Below are 19,732 nucleotides of genomic sequence, written 5' to 3' on the forward strand. Positions count from 1 at the left end.
GCAAAGGAAACCATCAACAAACCAAAAAAGGAGGACACCTGACTGGCTCAGTTGGCAGATCATGTGACTCTTGATCTCAGGGTTGTAAGTTTGAGCCCCACACTGGGTGTAGAGATTACTTAAAAATAAAAAATATTTAAAAAACAAAACAAAAAGGCAGGGGCACCTGGGTGGCTCAGTCAGTTGGGCGTCCAACTTCGGCTCAGGTCAGGATCTCACAGTCTGTGAGTTCAAGCCCCACATAGGTCTCTGTGCTGACAGCTCAGAGCCTGGAGTCTACTTAGGATTCTGTGTCTCCCTCTCTCTGTGCCCCTCCCCCACTCGTGTTCTGTCTCTCTCTCTCTCTCTCTCTCTTGCTCAGAAACAAACAGAAAAAGAAACAAAAAGAACAAAAACAAAAAGGCAACCTAATTAATGGGAAAAGAGATTTTCAAATCATACATACGATAGGGGATTGTTATCCAAAGTATATAAGGAACTCATAAAACTTAATATCAACATCAACAACAACCCAATTAAAAATTGGGCAGAGGACTTGAATAGATATTTTTCCAAAGAAGACATACAGATGGCCAACAGACACATGAAAAGATGTTCAACATGGAAATGCAAATCAAAACAATAAGATATCATTTCACAAGTATCAGATTGGCTATTATCAAAAAAGACAAAAGAATAACAAGTTTTGGTAAGGATGTGGAGAAAAGATAACCGTCATGCACTGCTGGTGGGAATGTAAATTAGTGCGTCACTACTGAAAACAGTACATTTTAATAATGTCTACTTTTAGTAATTTCTTACAAGACATACTCCACAATTTATTTCTCAGTGGTTTTTAAAAGTATTCATCAAACTGCATAACAATATTTACATTCTGAATTCTTAAAAATGAAGTCAGGCTTTTTCTAACAAAATCTATTTGAATAATTGTTTTGTTAGTAAGGATTGGCTTTGAAAATTAGTTTACATGGCACACATTTTAACATCCGGGACAACAGATCTCCTGAATTGAAGAGATAGAGGTGGAAGTTCAGGGACACCAAAGCAGCTAGAATTGGCAGGGCAGAGAACTGCAGAGGAGAGAGCTGCACAGAGCAAATACCAGAGCTCTACACAGGGTCCCCTTTGAGTATTCAGGCAATACTGTGAGGAAACCACCTATGGCTGGGGAAAGAAGTATTCCAAAAGATTAGAGGGGATAGTCCCCAGAACTCAAACCCACCCAGGACAGTGCCTGCTCCCAACAGCCGAAGTTGAGTGCTTCATAATTCACAGATAATTGATTAAAGAAAGAAGGGTCTTGTCCAGTAGTAGATAAATTAATCCTAGATTAAACACAACTCTGGGACTGCCTGACAAAGCTTAAAAGTAAAATGATCAAACTGTTTCCAAATAAAGTATACCAGAACGAAGTTCAAGAATATTTCTAGGAATATAAAAATATCCATCACCCAACAAGATAAAACTCAAAATGTCTTACATCCAATAAAAAATTACTAGACATTAAAATAAACAAGAAAACATATTCCCAAATGAGGATAAAAATCAGTTGAAACCCATAATTTGCAGAATGACAGAATTAGTAGACAAGTACATTAAAACAATAACTATATTTCAAATGTTCAAGATGCTATAGAAAAGACTGAACATGTTAAGTATAGACTTCAAAAAGATTTTTAAAAGACCCAGATCAAACTTCTAGAGGTAAAATTACAATGTCTGAAATCAAAATACGCTGGATGGGATTAATAGATTAGACACTGCAAAGGAAAGGATTAATGAAGTTGAAAACATAGTAATAGAAACCATACAAAATGAAATCAAGAGAAAGAAAAAAAGATTGAGAGTGAAAATGAAAAGAGCATCAGTGGGCTGTGGGACAACCTGAGGCAACCACTTTTATATATAACTGGAATCCTCCAAAGGAAGAGACAGACAAAAAAGTTTGAAGAAATAATGGTTGGGGAGCCTGGTAGCTCAGTCAGTTAAGCATCCAACTTCGGCTCAGGTCATGACTTCATGGTTCATGAGTTCAAGCTCCGCGTTGAGCTCTGTTCTGACACAGTCAGAAATAATGGTCAAAAACTTTCCAAGTTTGATTAAAATCATAAACCCACAGATCTAAGATGCTCAATAAGCCCAAACACAAGAAACATGAAGAAAACTATGTTGAGGCACATCAATATCAAATTGCTTTAAGCTAGTGAAAAAAGGAAAATTTTATAAGGAGCCAGAGAACAAGGACACATTACATACAGAGGTACAGAGGATGACAGTTTTTCATTAGAAATAATGCAAGCCAGAAGATAAAGGGCCAAAATCTTTAAAGTTCTGAAAGAGAAAAACTGCCAACTTAGACTTCTTTAATGAGTAAAAATATCTTTCAAAAACAAAATTGAAACATTTTTTTCCAGACACACAAAAGCTGAAAGAACTCATTAACAACAGATCTGACCTACAAGAAATGTTAAAAGACTTCCTTCAAGGAGAATAAGTGATACCAGGATCTACACAAAGGAGTGATGAGCAACAGAAACGGCAATAACTATGTAGAGGAGTATAAATAACCTTCATGGTAAAGAGCAATGGAATGTTCATTTAAAAAAATATATTGCCACTGGAATATTTATCCATTTTCTGTACCATGTAAGTATGCTTTACACAACTACATACTGCATTTTGGAAGCCAGAGAAAAGGACAGAAATAGAGAGAAATATATATACATATATGTTTAAAAAAAAAAAAAAAGACCTAGAAAAGGGTTAACAGAAAAATATTTGTGATAGAAGCCCTTTCTCACAGCTGATTTAATTAAAAGCATTTCATTCCACGTTTTTTTGGTATACAGTATTTCCCTATATCCAGTGCCATTCAATAAATATTTTCCTGCACTTCTCATAGCACTTAATGCCAGTGGGATCTTTAGGCCAGGGAAGAACAGTGACTGCCATTTAAGGGTCCCAATGTATATCAGAATGCTGATAGAAAAGCAAGGTTAGTACATATTTGCTAATTAAAAGAATCTCAACAAGGACTGAAGCAAAATGGATTAATTTTCAATTCCACTAAAATAGTGGTATCTAAATTATGATACCACAGAGACGATTTAAGGCTGCAGTGGAAGGCGAAGGGAGTTTGAATCCTGAGAATTAACTGTGCATTCTCATCTCAACCCAGGCTATCTATGGGGATTTCACTAGATTCCTTTTAAAAGAAAAGGGGGAGGGGGGGAAGAGATTAGTTGATTCAAAAAAACTATTTTATGTATTTCAGAAACATATTTTTAACTTACTAAATAAACATTTTAAGTCAAAAGATGTTTTTATAGCATAGATATGCATTATTCTGTTGCAAAAACATTCCCATTTATATTAAACAAATAATATTCACTTCTGTTTATAATAAAAAAACAAAATGCCAAGCCAAAATATTTTTGATACAATTAAAAGTAATATTAAAAAGGGTTTCCAGTCAATAATAACTTTACTCTTAATTTACAGTATAAGAAACATTAAACAAAGGACTTCTTGAAAAGCACTTTTGAAAATTAAACAAGAAATTATGGTCTCACCTGTACAGCACTATTAAGAAAGCAGCTGTTTTGTCCTGGTTCATTTAACAAGCCTTTGGTAGGGGCTAGGGACAGCATACTTCCAGGTTGATAAGCTTTTCCAAGATTGCCACCAGGTTTCCGTAAGAATTTCACCCATGCCATTTTCAAGAAACTCTGTTTACATTAAAGCTAAGAATAATATATATTACATGATATTTCTGATGATAAAAGGGATGATGTCTTGAATTGTCCACCTAAATTCAATGCAGTCAATTATAATAACATAAGTTTCCAAGTCCATATCTTTCCTGTTGCTGTAAATTTTTGATGACTTTGTCAAGCAAAAATAGGGCACACAAACACTGAAGTTCTAAAAAAGAAAGCTATTTTAAACATGACCTTAAAATTTTTATATGTGTTTAATTTTATAAGAGAGTTGTATAGTTACGGTAAAAAAAAGATTTTTTTTTTAAACTGCTAAAAACAATGTCAATGAACAAATAATTTTCTTTGAAGTACAAGCCATCTGTCTTGATGATTTAAAAACCAGATGATACAAAAAGATGTTGAGTTCGCATTTGGCACGATTCCTTTGGTCATCTGTTTTCCTTATGTTTTTTTAATAAGAAGATTCTCTTTTCCAGGTGAAGTTATCAAAGGTGACTCCATATTTGTTATCAACGTGACTTCAAAGCAAATCTACAAGAAAGAAAATAAATGTTTAAATAAAAGTAAAGGCTAACCAAGAAAATTGCTACCTTACTATTTGAACACAAATACCGAATATATACCCAAGGAGGATTATAACTAATAATGTTCTAAAATATAAAAATGAAAACATTATTCTTCATTAAAAACTTTTAAAAAATATCCATGTGACATCAATCACAACCTACTTGAACATTTCAATGGTGAGTGGTTTCATAAGGCAAATATTTTACAGAAAACTAGAATTAAATTAGATCTCAGGTAGTATTTTCAAAAGTACTAACTTTGTTGTCAACACTAAATTGCCTTGTTTATTAAAACAAATACTTATACAGACATTCTATGTTATCTTTCTTACACAGAATCATATCATTTTCCCAAGAAACCCAGGAGATTTTACACAAATTGATATGCATTAAATAACTCAGAAGAGGGGCGCCTGGGTGGCTCAGTCGGTTAAGCTTCCGACTTTGGCTCGGGTCATGATCTCGCGGTTCGTGGGGTTGAGCCCTGCGTTGGCTCTGTGCTGTCAACTTGGAGCCTGGGGCCTGCTTTGGATTCTGTGTCTCCCTCTCTCCCTGCCCCTCTCCCACTCATGCTGTCTCTCAAAAATAAGTATTAAGAAAAAAAAATTTTTAATAAAAAATAAATAAAATAACTCAGAAGAAACCTTAAATTGATAAACAAATCTTGGTGAACTAAAGTAAATTTCTACATTATTCACAAATGCATGTTCTTGACTAAAAGGACTTTAAATTTAATTAAAAGCAATTATCACTGAGGTGCCTGGCTGGCTCAGTCAAAAAAGCGTGCAATTCTTGGTCCCAGCGTCATGAGTTCAAGCCCCAAATTGAGTGTAGAGATTAGTTAAATAAATAAAATTTTAAAAATAAAACAAGTATTATTAATAAGTTTTGTTTAATCAATTAAACTTCCTTCCTATATTCATTCACTCAACAAACATTTACTGAGCCAGGTATTCCGCCAGGCACTGGACTAATAATGAGGAAAGGCAGACAATACAATGAGTAACAACTTGTAACTTGTACTAGAAGAGCTATGTGCTGAGTGCTAACAGAAAAACAATGCAAGGAAAGAGGGTGGAAAATGCATATAAGGTGAGACAGTTTGCACTTTTAAACAGGATAGTCATGGAAAGTTTAGTTGCGAATTGTTACCTTTGCACAAATGTTTGAAGGTGGTGAAGATACCACCTGGGAAAAAGACATCCCGAACAGAGTGAATTTGAATAGCATGCTTACCATGTTGGGAAAATGGTAAGCTATTCAATGTGGCAGAAGAAATGTGAACAAAGAACATCAAGATGAAAAGGAGGGATGGGAACAGATCATGTGGGGCACTGAAAAACCTCTGTGAGGACTTTGGCTCTAAACTCTTTTTCAAAGCACAAAAACCTACGAAAGAATGAGATAGATCAGTTCAATACCAATGGTCAAATGCCCACTAAGGAAAGCATTGAGGAATAAAGAAGCATCTTATCTAAAGAATTAAAGCCAGGGCTTACTTCCAGCCCAACATATTAGCTCATCACTTATTAGCTGTTCGGTCTTAGATAAATCCTTATCCTCTCTGATTTACAGCTTCTTCATCTATAAAATGGAGATAACAATAATAGCCCCAATTAACATAGATTAAATGTTTCAAGAATTCTAAAACACTATACTATGTTAGTTGTTTCCTTTTTAACTCTGTGGATTGCAACCTTCCCTAAAGTGATCTAAATGATCCCCAAATATTTAATATAAATTAAGTTTTTAATAAATGCATAATATTACAACATTAAAGGAGCTCTACATTGGTAGTAAATTTGTATTTTTAATGAAAGAATCCTATTAAAATGATACTCTTTCATCATTTACTAGGCACCAGGTTTGCATCATGAACTGTGCTGAAGTATATAAAACAACCCCTCCCTTTAATGAGCTTACTTTGGTGAAGGGCAAACACACAAACAGATAATTTTAAAATACTGTGGCTTCCACTCTTGTGCAAGATGTCAAACTAGTATATGCCCTCTGCTCCCTAACCCCAGCCCAAGTCTGGAGATTATACAAAAGGAATAGGTAGCCAAATGAGAAACAGGAAGAAACCTTAAGGACACCAAAGTAACTGGCTTCTAAAGTGGGAAGGAAACAGCAGCCAAGAAATAGAGAGGGACAAGTGCTACAGACTGGAAAAGAGCTTTCGAGTTAGGACCTTTTCCTTTCTTCACATTGCTCTCGGCAGAGAATTCCCACCCCACACAATGCAATGAAACAGGAAAGTTCAGCTACCCCGCTAGTGCCATCTGGAGTGTAAGGGAGATTATAACATTATAACAACAGGAAAGCACTAGAGCACAACCAGTTTGGTTACCAGTTTGGGAACTGGTAACAAGTACGGGGACCTGCAAGGGCCCTGTGTGTTCTTCTCTCATGCCTACTTCACAAATAGAACAGAGATTAGTAGGATCTGGAAAAAATCATGCCGCTAGGCTGGGTAACAGTCTCAGGCTGCATCACTCCAGATCAAGCCCCTCTACTCACATCCTACCTCTACTCACTGAAATCATTTGAATAAACACAAATGAGAGTTCACCCGTCTCATGTAAACATTATTAGTTTGTAATTTGGTTGTACTCCAGGAAAAAGACAACCAGACACTTGAGGAGTAGGAGCAAACTGAACATTTTACAACATAGGAAACAGAATAAACAGACCGAAGGAAATACAAATTTAAAATAAACAATAAATATCCACCAACTGAATATGGCAGCTTTTTAAAATACTGCAATTTTGCAAAAGAATGACTTAACTAGCAAAATGGATAGAAGTGAAAACCATATTAAGAAGCAATAAGCTCAGATCAGGAAATTTTCCTGCAAGTACTAAAAAAGGAGTAAAGAAGTGGAAAATATAAACATTTCAAAAAAGCTAAAAGGCATGAGTGAAATCTAAAACTATCAATACTATCTAAAAGAATTCCCAGAAAAACTAAATTGAGTGAACACTTTTAAAAATGACTATGATTTTTCCACAATTAAAAGCCAAAAAACTCACAGACAGAGAATACATAACTCAAAAAAATCCACACATGATGTGGGGAAGGAAGTAGGATGAAAGTTATGAAGGCTTAAACTGAAAAGAGAGAGAAAAAAGAGATTTTCAAGCCCATTTATTGGCAAACAATAGAAATGGAGACACCTGGGTGGCTCAGTTAAGCCTCTGACTCTTTATTTTGGCTCAGGTCACGATCCCAGGGTGGTGGGATTGAGCCCTGTGTCAGGCTCTGTGCTGAGTGTACAGCCTGCTTGGGATTCTGTCTCCCTCTCTCTCTCTGCCCCCCCCCCCCCCCCCAACACGCAAGCTTGCTCGCTTGCTCTCTCTCTCTCTCTCAAAATATACATTTTAAAAAGAAAGAAAACATGAATCAAAAAATAAACTTTTGTAAAAACTAATATAACAGACAAAATTTTCACAAGCTTGATTAAGGAAAAAAAGAAACATATATAAACACCAAGGAAATTGATAAATGAGAAATGACCACAGATACAGAAGCAACCAAAAGAACTATAAACGAATATCACTTAAGTTTTATGGCAATAACTTCCAAAATCTAAAGGAAAGGGTAATTTCCCCAAAAAATACAAATTAACAAAATCAAGCCAAGAAAAAGTAGAAAATATTTTTGAAACCTAGAACAATGTGGAAACAAAAGTTCTCCCACCGCAAATGCCATCTGGATCACATGGATTCAAAGTTCAATTTTATCTAAAAGTTAAAGAACCGTTAATTCTAATGGTATATTATTGCAGGGCACAGGAAAAATAATATACAAAGTATCCCAAATCATTTCATGAAGCTAACATAACCTGAATATCAAAACACGATAAATTTCAGACTAATGTGACTTGGATATAAAACTCATAAATAAAGCACTAGCAAACATAATGCATCAATGTGTCAAAGAATAATATACACTATTGAAAAGAATAGTCAAGGAGGGTTTATTCCAGGAATGCAAATGTGATTCTATATTTATGCTTTCAATAAATATTCGGGAGGTTATGCAGAAAAGAGCTAACAAAGCAATGTTTGCAACAGCCAAAAGGTGGAAACCCAAATGTTCATCAACTAACGGAAGGGATAAACAACATATGGTATGAGCATGTTACATGTGTATACATACTCTAACAGTGGAATATTATTCAGCTATAAAAAGAAATGAAGTTGGGGCGCCTGGGTAGCTCAGTGGGTTAAGCGCCTGACTTCGGCTCAGGTCATGATCTCGCGGTCAGTGAGTTCGAGCCCCACGTCGGGCTCTGTGCTGACAGCTCAGAGCCTGGAGCCTGTTTCAGATTCTGTGTCTCCCTCTCTCTCTGACCCTCCCCTGTTCATGCTCTATCTCTCTCTCAGTCCCAAAAATAAATAAATGTTAAAAAAAAAATTAAAAAAAAAAAAAAAGAAATGAAGTACTTTTCATACTACCATATGGATGAACACCAAAAACACTTTGCTAAGTGAAAGAAGTCAGTCATGCAGGACCACACGTTATGTTTCCATTGACACAAAATGTCCAGAACAGAGAAATCTAGAGACAGTCAGTGATTGCTTTGACTCTAGAAATGGGGGTTATAGAGATGAGAAGGGAAGAGTAACAGCTAAAGGATACAAGGATTCTTCTCGAGATGATGAAAATGTTCTAAAATTGTGGTGATAGGTCTGCCTAAAAACTACTGAATTGTACTTTCAATGAGTAAATTGTATGACACGTGAATTATATTTCAATAAAACTATGTAAGAAAAAAGAAAAAAGACAACATAGCAAGACCAGAGATTGCCATCTCAGAAAGGCCTGTTTGCAAGGTTTTAGGCTTTTGGAATTTAAATTTTTGAGAGGATTCCCACCACAATAACTAGTGAGTGCTGGTTACTGTGCCTGAACTGTGTTTTATCCTGAACACCTGTTTTCCTTCTGGAAGTATGGAATTTTGATAACCTATGAAGCAGAGGATAACTATGTGACTACTCCAATAAAACCCTACGCACTGAGTCTCTAAACAGCTTTCTGACAGACAACACTACTTGTCACCACAATTTGGTGCTGGAGGAATTCGTGTGTTTTTTGTAACTCTGCTGGAATAAAATTGTGAGAAACTTGTGCCTGATTTCCATCAGACATCACCCCATGATCGCTCCCCATTTGCTGATTTTGCTTTATTTCTTTTTGCCATAATTAATAAAGCATACCAGGAAATACTATATGCTGAGTACTCGGAGTTTTACAAAATCACCAAACCTGGGAATGAGAGGGATCTTGGAGACCTCAACACAGAGGCATTATGAAAGTACTTTGTTTCTACCAGGCTTGCAAAGTTAAAAGAGACACTGTTGGTTGGGATAAATGGAAAGAAGTGCTTTCTCTTCTTGTTGACTAATAAAACATGTGATTATACTGTACTACCCTTGCAGAAATATTACATCAACCTGGCAACAACCGTTAAATTTAAAAACATTTATTTATTTATTTATTTATTTATTTATTTTTCATTTGAGAGAGAGAGAGAGAGAGAGAGAGAGAGAAGGGGAAAAGGACAGAGGGAAAGGGAGAGAGAATCTTAAGCAGGCTCCATACTCAGCACAGAACCTGACACGAGGCTTGATCTTACAACCCTGGGAACGTGACCTGAGCCAAAATCAAGAGTTGGACACTCAGCCAACTGAGCCACCCAGGCACCCCAAAACAAACACCCTTCAATCTAAAAGCTCTAATACTGAGATTCTATGCCCCCCCAAAAGTATTACCTTTTTGAGCTATACTATGTAGGTGCAATAAATAAGGAAAGAATCAAAATGAATATCCATAAACAGGAACATAATTATATGAGGGTGTTTTTGAGTGACAAAGGCAAAATGCAGAAATGTAATATAATCCCATTTTTGTAAAACATATGTGAAAAAATATATATGCTTTACATGAACTTCTTAACAAGGAAGAGTGTGTATATGTTTTATTAAAATGGGGATGGACAGCCAAACTTGAAAATAAAAGTGAAAAAAAAAAAGCCTGTACGGAAAAAACCTATAGTATGTATCTTAATTACATTCACACATTATAAGTTATGTACGTGTATACACACACAAAAAATTTAAATAAATACGACATACCAGAAAACAACAAATGAAAAGAAATTTGATATTGCAATTTTAGGCTCAGATAAAATTGACTGAATAAAAATACAACTGATCTCTCTACATTGATTTTGTATCCTGTAACTGTACCGAATTCGAGCATTAGTTCTAACAGTTCCTGCTGGAGCCTTAATAGTTTCACTTCTTCTTTTCCTATTTGGATGCCATTTATTTCTTTTTCTTGACTAACTGCTCTGGCTAGGACTTCCAGTGCTATGTTGAATAGGTGTGGTGAGAATGGGCACCCTGTTTTGTTTCTGATCTTAGAGGAAAAGCTTTTGCCTTTTCATAATTAAAAATGATGTCAGCTGTGTAGTTGTCATAAATGGCTTTTATTATATTGAGGCACATTCCCTCTATACCCACTTTGTTGAGAAATTTTATACTGGAAGGGTATTAAATTTCGTTAAATGCTTTTCTGCATGTAATTTTTCCTTTCTTTAATGTGGTATATGACATTTATTGATTTTCAAATATTGAACCATCCTTGCACGTCAGGAATAAATCCCACTTGATCATAGTACATGATCCTTACAATATGCTACTGAATTTGATTTCCTAACATTTTGCTGAGAATTTTTCCATCTATACTTGCCAGGGATATTGGCCTATATTTTCTTTCCTTGTAGTGTCCTTATTTATCTTTGTTATCAGGGTAAAGCTGGCCTCATAAAAAGGAGTTTGGATGTGTTCCCTTTTCTTCAATTGATTTAAAAGTGAATATTAAGCTAGAAAACAAATTGAATTGTATTCACCAAATGGCATATTAGAGTCCTAACCTCCAGTGCCTGTGAACACTTGGAAATAGGGCTTTTGCAGATGTAATGAGGTTAAGATGAGGTCATTAGTGTGGGCCCTTATCCGATAAGGCTAGCAGTTATCATTAAAAGAGACAGAAACACACAGAGAGAATACTGTTTAATGACAGGCAGAGAATGGTGCGATACAACTACAGGTAAGGGAATACCAAGGATTGACAGCCACCACCAGAAGCAAAAAGGGGAAAGGAAGGCTTCTGCTCAGAGCCCTTGAAAGAAAACAACTCTGCCAACCTTGATTTTGGACTTCCAGACTCTGGAGCTGTGAGAGAATAAATTTCTATTGTTTTATGTCATTCATTTTGTTCTGCTTTGCTACAGCGGTCCTAGAAAACTAATAAAAGCGCTAATAAAGCTATGAAATTCCTTTGTTCTTTTACGTTTATTGGGATTTGTTTTGATTATAAAATATTACATAGATTTTTAAAATAACATAGAAGTACTGCATAGGGAAAATATAGAATACCCATAATCCTACATAAAATCACTGCTAATAAAGCTACTGAAATATATTTTTAATAGTATCCTGGCCTAACCATCAAACTATACAGTAAAATTTCATTTTAACATCTTTTCACTAATAAGCAATACAGCAACTCAAAGACACGCTGAAGACTTTTTATTGGTACACTACAACTGTTCACCTAACTAGTAAAAGTATTCAAGGTTTCATTTTCAATAACTCGATAGCAAGGTGAAGAGGTATAGCAAGGTGAAGCAATTAAAAGCCTAATTCATTATAGAGGTATCTTGACTTCTGTAAATTGAAGGATTAGAGTAAGGAAGATACAACTGAAGAACAGATATCCTTTGACACACAAAACCACTGTCACCCCACAAATGGAGGTATTGGAGAAGAGTGTACTAGAACATTTATAAAACAAAGACAGAAAATGAGATTAAAGTCATAAGAAAATACTGTACCACCACAAACAAAAACAGCAAATTTTAAGTAATTCCCAATGTTCTGTACTTTTTTGCACTATTTCTTTTCATCTAAAAAAGAACTATGCTTTATCTCTCATGGCTTTTACCTACTCACTAGTTCCCACTGATAACTAACCAGAGAAAGACATGAGTTCATGTGTATCCAGAATATAGAGTATGAACATTAAAGACAATGGCTTATAGCAATCTGTTTTAAGATACGACTTCAGAAGCCAATTATGCCAAAGCAGGCATAACCTAACATTTCTTTGCCTTGACAAAGGCCAAAACGGAACTCTTGCTTTGCCTATATCTTCCCCCTCATCTCATTTGATGGTAACTTTGTCTTTCCAGTTGCTGAGAACAAGTATCTTGCTATGATCTTTGACTCTGCTTTCTCACCTACCTCTGTCAGAATGTGACCAATTCTCACCCCCTCTGCTTCTACTATTCTCGCTTCTACTATTCTCGATGTATCCATCATCAAATCTTGCCTGGATTGCTAGAATAGCCTAATTGTCTCCTAGATGCTGCCCTTACCCAACAAAACCTACCCTCAAGAACAGGCAAAAAGAACCATCTAAAATTAAATCATAATGTCATCCCCCTCCTTATAATCTTTCAATGGGTCTTTATTACCTTCAGATTAAAACCCAAAAAGTCTTTACAATGGACTGCAAGGCCCTATACTACCTGCCAAAAGTAAAAAACACTTTTTTCTATACTCTCACTGCACTAATGAGACCAGATGTGTTCTTCCACAAGCCATTCTCCAATTCTCAGTGGACACCAACACAATACCTACAACTTAACTCAATTTTGACATTATCTACCTGCAGTCAGTGTCAAATCCCAAGACAAGGGCTCAGTCCCAAAAGACCATCCCACTCACTTCAGCTGCTCATCACATGTCCCAAGTTGTTACCTGTACTTCTGATTAATTGCCTATAATTTGGAGGTTCCCATGACATTCTCCATAGATCCAATTAATTTGCTAGCATGGCTCACAGAACTCAGGAAAACAGCTTACCGACTAGACTTGAGGTTTATTATGAAAAGATACTCGGAAACAGCCAGATGGAAGAGAGGCAAAGGGTAAGGTATGTGGGAAGGGGGATGGAATGTCCATGCCCTCTCCAGACATACGCCCTCCCGGCACCTCCCTATGTTCAACAATCCAAAAGCTCTCCAAATCCCTTCAGTTAGGATTTTTTATGGAGGCTTCATTACACAGGGCACAACTGATTAAATCACTAGCCATTAGTGATTAGCTCGAAATCCACCGCGCTCCCCTCCCTGGAAGTGGAGGGAGGTGGACAGGCTGAAAGTTCAATTCCTCTAATCACACAGTTGGTTCCCCTGGCAACCAGCACCCCCTCCTAAGGCTATCTAGGAGCTCTGAACCACCAGTCATCTCATTAGCATGCAAAAAAACACATTTATTGCTTCCAGAGATTCCAAGGGTTTTAGAAGCTGTGTGCCAGAAAATGGTGCCAGAGATCAAATACTGTATGTATTTCTTACTATGTCACACCTGCCCATCCCCTCACCTTCACCTCTAAATACTTTTCCTATACTTTCTCCACTGCAGTTGTATCACCCTCCTTGTTTCTGAACACACCATGCAAACACCTGCTTTAAAGTGGCTATTCTTCGGCCTGGAACACACTTCCCCCTGATACCCACATGACTTCTCCCTGGCTCCCTTCGGGATTGCTCTGTTCAAAAAACACCTTCTAAATGAGGCCTATATTGATTTAAAATTGCAACCACAACCTCCACTCCACACTCTCAACTCCCCTTACCCTGCTCTACCACCTTTCTTTTCTCCTTGGCATTTATCACCATCTTATATACTATATAACTGACTTACTAGGATTATTATTGTTTCTCCTCTCAATCATCTTAGAATGTAAAGGGAATCCCAGGCATGTAAAACAGTGCACAGTACACAGTAAGTACTCACTAAATATTTATTAAAGAAAGCTCAGGAAATAAAGTGAAACCTCAATCAACAAATCAGTGCTCCTATAACAAAGATGACCTAGGCAATCAGGACTCGGGACAATCTCCCAACAAGTGGCAGCTACATCATTGTCAGTACTATTGCCAAGGAGGTAGGATTATTTCAGGCCTATACAACATACTATATAGGAGGAAAAGTCTTCCAGAATTCAAACATCCTGCTTGAAACGGAAGGCCACCATGAGAGGGGCAAGAGTTTTACTTTGCAGGCCAAGAAGTTTAGAAGACATCTGGTGGACAAAGAATGCCCTGATAGGTTCTTGACAAGGACAGAATCTATGGTCTGATACTGACCTCAAGTGTCCCACAATTATTTATTCCACCAATGATAAAGCTTCTAGCATCACAGAAAATTACTCAACTATTCAATCATTAAAATCATATCAGTTACATAATCTATAATCATAATGATATAAAAAGGTTCGTAGTTGTTAAATATCATAAACCATGTATAAAATACCTAATAAATGCCCAAAATAAGCAGGCATTCAATAAATGTAAGCTAACTATAATGATAGCAGCAACACTACCTTTGAGGTAAATGGTCTTTAATAATATAAAGAAACATTTGAAAAGAAAGTAAAAGCTGTATTATATATATCTCATTTTGCTATCTTTCTCCATTTCCTTACACTGATGTATCAATCTTGACTATAGCCTTAGTTAGGTCAGATAAATTGTACAATAAAGTATCAATTTCTAAATTTTAGTATCTGTGAATAAGTTATTCTTAGTAGAAAATAAAACAATTTCATTTACAGAGCTATCCTACTGTAAGAAACTTAACATGAAAAATTCTAATTTACAAAAAAAAGTGTTTGGGAATGCTTCACTTTACAAATGGACTCATCACAGTATTGTTTTAAACATTCATTACAACCTTTTGGACTAGAGAAAGAGAAATTAAGTTAAAACATTAGAAGGCAATGCATCGGAAATAAATGGAAAGCAACTCTGGAATAACAATGCAAACAAAAGAGGTTTAATTTAGAAAAATTCAACCTATGTACCACTTTTCAGAAAAATAACTACAAACTTCCTTAATGAGAACTTTAATTCGTAAATAACATGATCCATCCAGCCATAAAACATAACTAGAGCACCCAAAATGCATCTGGACACTGCTCTCATCATGTCTCTGGGTCCCGGAGAAAGCTCCTCTGCCTGCCTCCCACCCTTCGTGGTGTCCATATGGTACTCTCTGTACACCTGAGATGACAGCACACATACCGTCATCTCCAGGTTCTCTTACTCCGCGTTCCCTCTACAGAAACACAGTACAGAGTTTTAAAAGAAATGTACAAAGTGCAGTGGTAACACAAAAATGAAGGAATCTACTGTCCTTTGCTGGCTTAGAAAATACTTCACAGGTGTGGTATGGGTGACCAGTAAGTTGAAAGGGTAATGGGAGGAGGAGAAGCGGTATCTTACAAAGGTAAGGTATAAGAAAACATGAACTATTGGATCTTTGGAAACTCATTTCAGTTTGGGGGAGGACTGGGAACAGGCTGAGATGAGGCTCAGAAAAGGAAGACCTCCTATTTCTGACTACCTTTGTCTCATTGATTTTTGATTCTCTAGTGCCTAGCATACAATAGGTCAATAAATGTTCACTGAATAAATTTGCTAACTCAGAAAATCACAACAAGTAAAAAAAGTTTGGAATTTGGAGGCTCCAAATTCCAAAGGAAAAGTATTTCTTCAAAAGGCTTTCTGCAAGTCAATATTTACAAAATAGAAGTAAACACAGGTTACATTTACAAAATGTGTTCAAAAATACCAAATTAATTTTAAAAAATCACAATTCAGATAAATGATAGTTTAGGTACTGAAACATGGTTTATGTTGCATAATATTTTAGTTTCTGATGAATTACAAATATGAATATAAGCAGCAACTTTTCTGAAGTGACTCATAAAACAAAAATTCTTCAACTACATCCAATGGTTTGTAGCATTTTTGTGTATGTCAGAGACACTTTTGGTGGCCTAATGAGGCCTATGGACTCCGTGGGAAAACGTTTGTAAATGCATAAAATAAAATTCATAATATAATTCATCAATTATGTTAAAATTCAGTTCTAACCACAGACTACAGTTCTAATCATGGACCCTCCTTTAAGAATTCTTGATAGAGGATATCAGTTAACTTGGAAAAGCAAAGAATAGACACTTCTTACCTAAAGAGCACCCCCCCCATATATATGTAATATTCCTATTATCTTAAAAAAGCTCATAATAAATTACCAAGATTAGGATATTATATAAAGTTAATATTTAAAGTTTAAATAACTTTTGAAGGTTTTATTTGTGGTAGAACAGGCTGCTTCCATTTCTTATTCCTACTATGTGCATCTGTTGTAATGCAAAATTTTCTAACATCATTTCATCTGTACAAAATTAATAAGAATATACTAATGCTATATTTGTATCATCACTAATCTCTAGCTAGTTTTCCAAACACGACATCTAGTACACTTCCTCCCTTAATCCAAGAGCTCATGAGTACTAGTAGGCTAGACTGACAATCTTCTGGGCCCCAGCACACCTAGCACGCTCTGTATTCAGAATACTTTCAGATGCACTACATAAACGACCTCACTGTAGGTTGTCTTTGGGATCTATAATTAAGAAACACCTTATAGTTAAAGCTGTCAAATAACAAGATCTGCTCAGTACTGTAGTAACTAAATGTCTTTGTAGGATAACTTAATCTACCACTTTATAGATTTCAAACATACTTTTGGAAAATTGTAGGGTACAGCAACATCCTCCCTAGCATGGTAGGTGAGTGAGTTCCAAACAGTATCAACAGGGAAAATAAAAATAACTCTGATTTTGACTCTTTAATGGGCATATCACCTTAAAATAAATCAGAATTTTTATTTTTTAACTCTTTGTCTTGCTAAAACTTCTAAACCATAATTCTAAAATTGTGTTTGATACTACAGTTTAAAAGAAACATTTATTTGACACTAAATATAATACAAAAAAATCTTGAATCACAGTACACTGTAAAATCATAAAAAATTTTGAAAAGAAATTTTCTTTTTTAAGGAAGAGAACAAACACGGTGGAGAACGGTACCCCTCCCATATTAAAATAGCTATCTTTTAAAAAACTTCTTTTTGTATCTTCTAGAGAATATTAATGGGTTGACAACTAGTGTCAAGTTTCATGAACAATATACAATCTACATATGTTTATAAAAAGTTTTTAACTAATAAAGAAATAAAGGTGTTCTTGATTACTTATTTTCTACACTGCAGGAAAAAATACACATAACTACCTATGAGTTTAATTTGTGAACAAACTTAATCACTTTATAGTTTATTACCAGTAATCACGAATGTAGACAAATTGTCCAAAAAAGCTCATTTTAAGAGCCTCCAAAATGTAAAACAAAAACAAAACCTGTGTTTTTTCCAGACTGTAATTAACTCTTACTTACAGTTGAGTTTGTCTATTTGAATTCTTATGACAATGGCAGATAAGTCATGTATTATTTTTACAAAATAAGTTTTATTTTTCTAATTTCTCCTTCACAGGATGAAGGAGCTTTGCCTAGGCCATCATCAGGAAACCAAAAATAGAAAATTAAACTAACAAGTACCCATTTAGCCAAAAGCTCATTTCAATCAGAATTTTGTGTTAGTACTTGTTACTTCCTTTAAACACTGAGAATTAGCAATGTTCTTTTAAAGAACAGAGTTAAAAGCGAATCAGACCCTAATTACAAAGAACTTCCGAAGTTTAAACATCCCTCACAATAGCCTTGAAAATCCAGTGCAAAAGTGTATATATATTTTTCCAGATAAGGAAACATTCTGGCATACTCTGCTGTCTAACAAAGCCTTCCAGTACATTTTGCAAGCATTAATCAGACTTTGCATTGATACAGAAAACCTTGCAGCAAGATAACAAAACCTCAGAACACGCTCAGATTGCAGTCTTTAGAAGGCTTCCCTAGTACACCTGTACAAGTACTTCCTGTTCTCCAACGATGTTTAAAAGTAGTTTGGTAAATGTCCCATAAGTTGTTGTCTAAAAGCTAAACATTAACTTCATAAATTACTACTACCAACCAGAAACCACCAGCCCAAAGATTCTTACGTATCCAGTCATCTCTCTTCTCCAAGGAGGACAACATAACCATCTGGACCCCTTTATAGAGCTGCTGCTCGGGAGTGGCAGTGGCTTCGCAAGCAAGGCGCAGGGGCCAAGTAAGCTATATTCACAATCCCAACGCACCCAGCTGGACTCCAGGTTCTGCCTCTTGCCCGCCCTCAAACCCAGCAGCAAGAACAGCCACGACCCAGTAAACAGAGCACCTCCTTTCGCCTCCCGCGCGCCTCCAGCCTGCCCAGAGGCATCTCCGCCAGGCCGGGACAAGACGGGCAGGAGGCGGGCAGGCTGCGTGCCCTCGGGCGCCTGAACCCGGGCGAAAAGTCCGCGGAGCAGGAGCGGAGGATGTCACAGGGCTGCTGCTAGGGGAGAGACAAGGTCTGGCGCTGAAACTGGGGTCTCCCACTCAGGCCCGGGGTCTCCAGTCGTTGGATCTCTATCTAGAGACTAGTTTCGGAGACTTACCTTGAGCTCTGCCCTCCTAACGAGAGGAGCGTGCGGTCCAGGTAGAGAAACACGGGCCTTCCACTTCCACAGGGCTACCTCCCGCTGGCCCAGCCCTGCCTCACGCCAACACCCGGCTGATACTAACAGCTGCCACCGTAGCCGAGGTTCACCGGGAACTGGAGCAGTGGCGTCTGGTATCGCCGCCCAGAGCTCGACCTGGAGCACGGAGCATGCGCACACGCCCCAACACCCAAGGGCCAGTCAGGACAGTGACACCTGCGATCAACAGGTCCCGGGAGACCCGCCCCAATCTCCGCCTCGCGCCCGCCCCGCCTCCTTGGGAAAGGCTCCGCCTTCACGCTCACCGAGTTAACCCCGCCCCGCACGCGATTTCCCGGCTTTCCGGACCTGGCGAACTGTATTCCCGCGGGGGTTCGATTGGGCGCGCGATCCAGTTGACTTACTCCAAGGCGCGAGATCCCGCGAGAGCGGGAGCTTGAACATTTCCCCTAAGGCAGGGGCGGTGTGGGAGGGCTTGCTGAGCAGTTGGGAAAGGTGCGTGCAGGTTGGCTCTGTGGTGTAGAAGGAGGGCTAGTTCTCCTCAAGTGGAGGTGATTATTCCGGTGCTCTTGGTCATTATATTCGGTATTTTCTAAGCTCAGGAACGCGGACCTACCAAGGACTGGGCTTTAGGTTAGTTAGGCATTGTTACCTGAGAGGGAACAATCTGTACTGCCTGGCACCGAAACTACTTGCGAATATGCAATTCCTTTAGCTTTCTGTGAATCATTATGATCTGTTTGCAGTTAAATGGCTTCCATTGGCATGAATGTATATTCCCTAACTGGTTGTTTCGTGACTGTTAATAAAATCAAAGCTGCAATAACCGTGTTGACTCGGTTAATGGTTAATTGTGTTAAGAAAAATTTGGCTGTCTC

The 19,732-nt window shown here is 37.1% G+C and overlaps 1 protein-coding gene across 2 annotated transcripts in view; it reads right to left on the minus strand.

Moving 5' to 3' along the window:
• USP53 (ubiquitin specific peptidase 53) overlaps nucleotides 1-19,003 on the minus strand; it is a 64,545-nt gene extending 45,542 nt beyond the window's left edge. For both annotated transcript variants that reach the window (XM_019418542.2, XM_019418539.2), the window contains exons 1-2: nucleotides 18,813-19,003; nucleotides 3,573-4,253 (exon numbers count right to left, since the gene is read on the minus strand). In XM_019418542.2, coding sequence (XP_019274087.2) covers nucleotides 3,573-3,716 — 144 coding nt within the window. In that variant the 5' untranslated portion in view covers nucleotides 3,717-4,253; nucleotides 18,813-19,003. The remainder of the gene's footprint in view (nucleotides 1-3,572; nucleotides 4,254-18,812) is intronic.
• Nucleotides 19,004-19,732: the final 729 nt, after the last annotated feature.

This window comes from Panthera pardus, unplaced genomic scaffold, assembly GCF_024362965.1.
Source record: "Panthera pardus isolate Hobbes unplaced genomic scaffold, ASM2436296v1 HiC_scaffold_13, whole genome shotgun sequence".
Lineage (NCBI taxonomy): Eukaryota > Metazoa > Chordata > Mammalia > Carnivora > Felidae > Panthera > Panthera pardus.